Source organism: Octopus bimaculoides, chromosome 5, assembly GCF_046866305.1.
Source record: "Octopus bimaculoides isolate indiv1 chromosome 5, ASM4686630v1, whole genome shotgun sequence".
NCBI lineage: Eukaryota > Metazoa > Mollusca > Cephalopoda > Octopoda > Octopodidae > Octopus > Octopus bimaculoides.
In genome coordinates this window covers 24,459,847-24,467,346 of record NC_142932.1, presented here as the reverse complement: position 1 = coordinate 24,467,346, position 7,500 = coordinate 24,459,847, and the positions used below count along the sequence as shown (strand labels likewise).

Here is a 7,500-nt window from a genome sequence, read left to right as displayed (position 1 = left end):
ACAGTAGGAAGATCCACAAAAAAAAAAAGCAACCAAGTATACATAAAATCCAAGCTTTTAACTTCAGTGATGTTAACTAAAGCAATAATGTGTTAATGGAATACATAAAATACCATTTATTCGAAAACAGACTACACAGAGAAGAGGAGGAATGAACAACTACAAAATACAAATATCACTAACATAAACAGTTTGATTAACGGAGAACTCTTGAAGAAGCTTAACGTTAAAATTTTCAGCTGCTTTTCAAAGCTTCTGCGAGAGGTAAGTGGGTGAACTACTAGACGTTGAGAGGTAAGAGGTTGAATTCCAAGGAACGTCACCCAATCGACGAGAAGACTGAGTTGATTGGCCTTCCGCAAAGCTAACGTGTGTAACCACTTTAGGATGGTAAGTCAGTTATCTTGGATGTATACAACAGCTAAGGTAGTACTTTTAAACTTCTGACCATCTACAAGGGAGTACTGAAAAGTTTCTGGCTTTAAGGGTGTTACGAAAGACCTGGTTGGAGGCTCAACGTTTCGAGTTCTTTTACATAGCTTAGAAAAACTGAAGGATTACTGAAATAAATATGAAAATCTGAAAAGGAAATAAGTTGATTAACACCGTAATTAATTGATCCTTCTGTATTTTCTTTTACCCAAAGCCAGAACTTCTCAGCCCCTCATCGTATACCTTGACATCAGGATGTATTCTTTAGAACGGCCTGTTCTATAATATTATTGAGCAACTGGAATGGTATCTCAGACACTGAATGGAATTGTGTGGGGCTATCCAAAAGAAGAGTGGGGTGTAGAAGCCTCATAATCTGTTCAGACGTTTCCGAGTGTTTGGTAGGTACCGACTGTATTTCATGAATATCCCAGTCGTAGATGTGAAGTAATCGCACTGGGTCATCTAGACATCATCAAGACAGGGTATTTATTTATTCAGTAGATAAGGATAATGTAGAATGTTCACAAATCTAATCGGTTGGCTCCGCTGATTTCATTACAGTTCAGTGATCTGCATGGTCGACTTAGACAGAACTCGTGCACAGAGACTTGGCTATTGGAATCTGAACGTATCGTTCACGTCGTGTAAAGCCTACAGAGACAGGATTTCACTTTGTTTAAGAGGTGTTTCAAATTTGTCGGAGAACGCTACTAAAGTGGTTACACACATAAGCTTTGCGGAAGGCCAGTCAGTTCGGTCTTCTCGACAAACAAACAATGGAGATAGCGTTCCGAGGGAGGCAATTAGAGTATAATGGTTAAGATTTTGGCGAAGAAATAGCTGTGGAATAAAATAGATTGGAGGGGGAATTACTGAATAAATTAGAAGAGTCAATTACTAAAGGCATCGCGACCGACATGTTCTGTCGGCGCGAAGGTTGCGTTGTCAGATTTAAAGTAGGTGCCCTAAGACACAAGAAGAAAGGCCTAGATTGCAGGAGTGCAGCGTGGCAACAAAACCACATTTCAGTCTTTGATAGACCTGAATAGAAGCGTGCTACTCAAGTCCGAGTAGACATGTGCGGTTTCCAGCGGCACTTGAGTCAACTTTTCGAGGCGAGCAGTGGGACGGAGAGTGAAATGGATTTTACTGCAAAAACATGAAAATAAACCCGACTGAGGTAGAGGGTCTGATGATTCGTTATAGGAGGCGCAGATTGCCTGGTATACATGGTCTTCCCTACACCTTTACGTAAATATGCATGACTTGTTTGCTTTCAGGTACTTTGACTTGGCAGCATAGAAAGTACATCATCTGTTACGTAAGCTTGGAAGCGCTAGGGCTGCACAAGAATGACGCAAACCAAGGGGAGGCAATCTATAGTTTTTTACACATAACTCCTCCGAATGCAGAATTTAAGAGAGGTGTGAAATTCGTGGTGGGAAAAGTACTGCGAAATCCCAGTCAAATCTATCCACCTCTTATAAATTGTACAGAATGTCGGCGGGTCTGTGATGAAAGCTTTTGAAAGAGCAACCATCGCTTCTTGAAGGTTGTTCTCTAAGCATCTGATTTTGGTCCTGTCCTTAAAGGCTGGAGCGTTTCAATTTACAACAACGTTTGCTCGTTGGTAGCCAACTGTCGGAGGCAGTTCAGATCCCTTATGGGTGTGTTCTTTCACCGCTTCTCTATGTAAGAATTCTTGAGCCACTAACACAGAAATTAGCGCTGTTTAAGAGTCGCCCGTTTGAACTGGAACGCGGAAGAGCTATGTCATAATAATAATGGTGGATACGACAGAAATCGAGTTGGTCAGCATCATTCGAAAGGATGAAAAAAATCAATCAGGTGGTGGTCATGGAACTCAACACATGGTGAGGAAAGCCTTTGACATCAATAAGCGTTGTGGTGCACAAGGTGTGTAATCCTGTTAAGTTTCTTGTGGTCAAGTTCGATCTCAACCACCATGTAGCTAGGAATTGGGAGGAGGTTATTAGCCGAGTGGTCAGAAACAGGCTGAAAGGAAGCTATCCTTGAAAAGTTAAACAGAGATGGTGAATCTAGACGTAACCACCGTTATATGCTGCCGCTGAGCCGTCGTACCTTGTCCTTTTTTCGTCTAATCATGTTCGGGCGTCTACTTTGTAACTTATTGTGTAAGACATGCGTTCCACTCACTAGATGGGTCATCTCCTGCCAATGTCCGGGGGATGGGGCAGAGGGCTCGGTACGCCATATCAGTTAATGCATGGACATGCGCTGAGGCTGCCGCATGTAGAAAGATTCCTATGCTGAGAGTAGGCATGTTATTCTTTTGTTAGTCATATCTTTGCTCACAGTTTATTTCCTTGATAGAACTGCAATCCTGGGTCAAGCGAGCACCAAGAATAGGCAGCTGATATCTTAAACGTTGTCAGCCCTCTTCGTCTCAGGCAATGTTGTCAGTGAAATGTCCAGGTTGGCGTTATTTCGAAGACAAGGGTAGAGAGAGTGACGACGACGTTCTCTGAAAAGGAAAACTCTAGGGGTCGGTAAGAATCAACTGACCAGTATGGAGGACGTTCGGTCCAGGAACTGTGGGTAACTTTGGATAAATCCTAGGTCTGGTGGTGTTACCGGGGACAATAAAACGATACTACGACATTTTCTCCATCACAATAGTTTACGAGGTGTTTTAGCATATTTTCTGCAGAGAGCATTAAACGGATAAAGCACGAAATAATGTGGCAGGGACGAATATTATTAGTCAATAACTAGAAGTACCTATTTTTTTCCTCTGTATATAGTCGGCAGAGAAAGACTTGGTCTGATATTTTAAGTACTGATGTGACGTTAGAATAGTGTTATTATGAAGTGTATCCAAAAAACTTACTTGAAATGTTGGATGTAAATAAAAACGTGTTTAAAATAAATGTTAATAATTTTCGTAGGCATGCAGCGCAATGAGTTTAGGGATAAACACGAATCGTAGAATCTCACAGATGCCATCTTGCATAAAATACTTATTTATATTATAACTAACCACAATTATAATTAACCATAAAAAAATCGATAAGCTCCATGATTTGATATTAGTCAGATATAAAACTGACTTAATCATACCGATATTTATTTCCTTTAATGATACAGCATTTCGACTAAGTCGGATAACAGTTTATTCTTATATATTATTAATGCTAGATTAGGGATTGGATTCCCAATTCAGATCTTTACTCACGTTTTGCGCTGTTATTACAGGACTGTGCGACACTATTTAAAATAAAGATGGTAACATTTATATCTATAAGATTCTAGCTGTTAACTTGTTAGCGATAAGATTTGGTTTTATTATTTTACAAAATATAAAAAAAAGATACAACACAATATTACGTTGAATACTTTTATTAATGCAGGAAGAAACAGTACAATAAATAAATTATTCTGAATCTGGTTATAAATGATAATTGCAATAAAGGTAAAACGTTATAAAAGTGATTAACAAATTTAAAGAAGTATGATGTAACAATTATTGATCAACCAAATTTGTCTAATACAATTCAATAGTAGAAAAACCTCGTTTAATTAATTAAAATGAATCATAGCGATAGCTTAATTCAGCTGTTAATTTTTATATTTTTATATTTTTATTCCTGAATAAATGTAGATTTTGTTTACTAATTAGAATTTTTTTATATCCAAAATATATGAAACGGATGAAATTGAACTCTACGCCCTTTATTTTATTGGGCAACTTTGCATTCAGATTTCAAACATGGATGATTGAGACCTTGTTTCTGGATTAAACGATCAATCGCCAAGTTTTTCATTGAACATCTATCAACTTTTCCATTTCCAAGTTTAGGAAATTTGTCAAACTCTAGAAAATAATCTGGAGTAGATGAAATGTTGTCGAAGTTATTTGGCTGAGGCAAATTTTCGTTGCAGAATTGAAACATTGATGCTTCATGCATTTTTTTACCATGCTTCATAATTAAACAAGCACAAATGTTTGACCCGTGTACTTCATCTGGTACAGGGACAACAACAACGTTGTCAACGTCAGGGTAACGCAACATACGTTGCTCAACAAATCTAGTTGATACTTTTCTAGCTGATTTCGTAATGTAGTCAACGTCTCTGCCGCACAAAATCATTTCCTTATTCTCAGTCATTTTACAAATATCGCTTGTCTTAAACCATCCTTTGTCTTGAATTGATTCTCCGTCAGCATTCACTTTTGAGCACCATGCAGCTCGCACACATAAATGACCTTCTTCGCCGATACCGACAATTTTGTTATTATCATCCACAATTTTTACTTCCACATCCGGAAAAATTTGACCAATTATTCCAGGAACATAACTATCAACATTGGCTTTCGTGAAGCTCTTATGACCAATTATTAGAGTTTCAGCGGCGGCCATATGTTGATCGATTAATGCTGACCAAGATAAACCATGCTTCACATTATCTAAGGATGTTATGTCACCTGATATCATAACGAAATCCATCATATTTTCATCTTCTGGACAGAAATGTAAATCTGATGGAAGTAAGGCCATCTTTTTACATCCCTCTTTTGCCAAGATTCCTTTCAGTTTGGTGAAGTCTTTGGGGGCATTTAGGCTACACATATCTGCAGAGATATATTTCAGCCCAGTTGCTATAAATGAGAGAGGGTATGCACCACCAAAACCAAAATAGCGTTCATTGAAAAATGTATCGTTTTCAGTTAAATCAAGTTCTTTACAATAAACCTCTGAAGCATTAATGATATCAAAGCTGCTATGAGTAACCCGCTTAGGTTTTCCTGTTGTTCCAGATGTTTGAAGAATTATAGTGATATCTTCGGCCTCCATGCGAGGAAGAGTGATACTTATATCATTTTTTACCATTTCTACCAACTCATCATAACACAAACCTTTAATTGGTGATTTTGTTTTCGAAACATTAATGGCTAAACGTAGATTTGGAAAAGCTTCACTGACTACATTACCATTTTCGAAAATATCTGCTACCTTAAGTAATTTATAGTAAAATGTCGGGTCTGAGTCAAAAATTATTGCCACACAATCTTCTAGCATGGGTAAGAAATCAGCTTGTCCGGCCCAGAGTCTCACCGAACATCCTCCAGCCATCATAATACCACTGTCATATACCATCCACTCAACACAGTTTGATACACAGAGGGCAATTCGATCACCTTTCTTGATTCCTTTCTTGACAAGGGCTTTAGCAAACTGCTCTGTTCCATCATAGAGTTGTTTTCTGCCAAGGAAAATATACCAGAAAATGATAAACTTAAAAAAAAGGAAAGAAAATAAATATCTACATTAGAAATAACGACATGTATTAAAATATATACTCCAAGCGTATTAAACGTTTCATCTATGAAATAATTCGGTAGTATAAAACAATATGCATCGAATAGTTTTCTTAATATTTTTTTACCAGTAAATTCTCCCCATTCTTTGGCGGACTTTGTGTGGATTTTAAAAAACTAATGGGAAGTCTCCCGATAGTTTTGCTATGAAGCATGTCCGAGAAACTGACAGTGTATTTCGGAGGGTTCGAGGGAAGTGGAGGAAGTGAAGAGGTGAAAAGCATGTTTGGTTTCATGTATGTGGGAGGGGTGAGCAGCAACCAAGGGTACGAGGAAGGCGTCAAGGTAATTGGAGACGATTTCATTGGGGCAGGCTCTTCCCCGTGTTGTCTCTTCTCGAAAAATGGACAGACTACCATACCCCATTTCTTTTATCTTCTTATCCACTTGACACGTAAACATACACCTACACGTTCATAAACACACATAACCAAACACAGCGTCTTGTCGACACACATATTCATACATATCTACTCTTCGTACACATACACACCCACTCACGCACATATACGAACACACACACGCACACACACTCACACAAATTCCCACACAGAGGCAGTCTCACATACTCCTTTTCTCCACTTTTCACACACTTCCATACGCACATACATACACACATATCAATATATATATATGTATATATATAGGCTTTCATACACATATGCACATATATATATATTCATACGTATACATATGCGCGCATATATATATATATATATATATATATATATATATATATATATATATATATATATATATACATATATATATATATATATATATATATATATATATATACACATTATCGTAGCCGTACAGCGAATGTGGCAACTACTATAAGCAGTTCCCCGAAGAATATTGGGTTTCATTTCTATTTTCCTTAAGTAAGATTAAAATTTGCAAAGTATCATTTTAAAGCATCAACTATAAAAACTATGATCCAATAAAAGACCCCAGCCTTAAATGCAATAAAATATATGTAACTCTTGGCATCAAACAGCTCGCCCATATATTTGGAATAGGAAATAACCAATTCATTATCAAATAAACAATTTAGTCATAATAAAATGTGGTTTGGCCACGGCTTATAAGTTATGTGTATATATGTGTGTGCGTGCGTGTGTCAGAGTATGTCATGTGTAGTAACTTGTTTCATGAGAATAATCAAATATATTTTATTATGTCTAGATTGATTACTTAATTATAAACTAATTATTTCCCGTTCCAAGTATTTCATATGTGATTATATTAATATCAATTACAAAACCCCGACATCTTCACTTTTCGCCTGTCAACAGTAATCTTTATGCACATTCTCAATATTCTTCAATCAACTTAATCAATCTTGCATATATAAGTACAAGTTTCGCATTTAACATTCTTTTTCAAGTCTGCAAACATTATTTCTACAAACATTATGAAAGTTTTTTAAAAACTTTATAAATTAACGGGGGTTCCTAATAGAAGTATCGAGATCAATCACAGTTGCTGAACACTGTGTAATTATAATGATTGTATATCGATCAGACATATTGTACCTCAATGCTGCTTACTCAGCGCTTAGGCTATGACAAACTTTTAACTAGAAATGACATTCACCACCGCTGCTTTGTGCAGAAACCCAATTTAATAAACGGGAATATATATATATAACTAACAAACATTATGTAATTCAAATATGTTAATGATCAAAAGGAAACATA

General features: G+C 36.8%; 1 protein-coding gene across 3 annotated transcripts in view; it reads right to left on the bottom strand.

The window, feature by feature from the left end:
* Positions 1–3,800: 3,800 nt before the first annotated feature.
* The window catches only part of LOC128246975 (uncharacterized), a 6,194-nt gene continuing 2,494 nt past the window's right edge, over positions 3,801–7,500 (bottom strand). For all 3 annotated transcript variants that reach the window (XM_014924958.3, XM_014924959.3, XM_089352100.1), the window contains exon 3: positions 3,801–5,682. In XM_014924958.3, the coding sequence (XP_014780444.1) occupies positions 4,155–5,682 (1,528 nt within the window). In that variant the 3' untranslated portion in view covers positions 3,801–4,154. The remainder of the gene's footprint in view (positions 5,683–7,500) is intronic.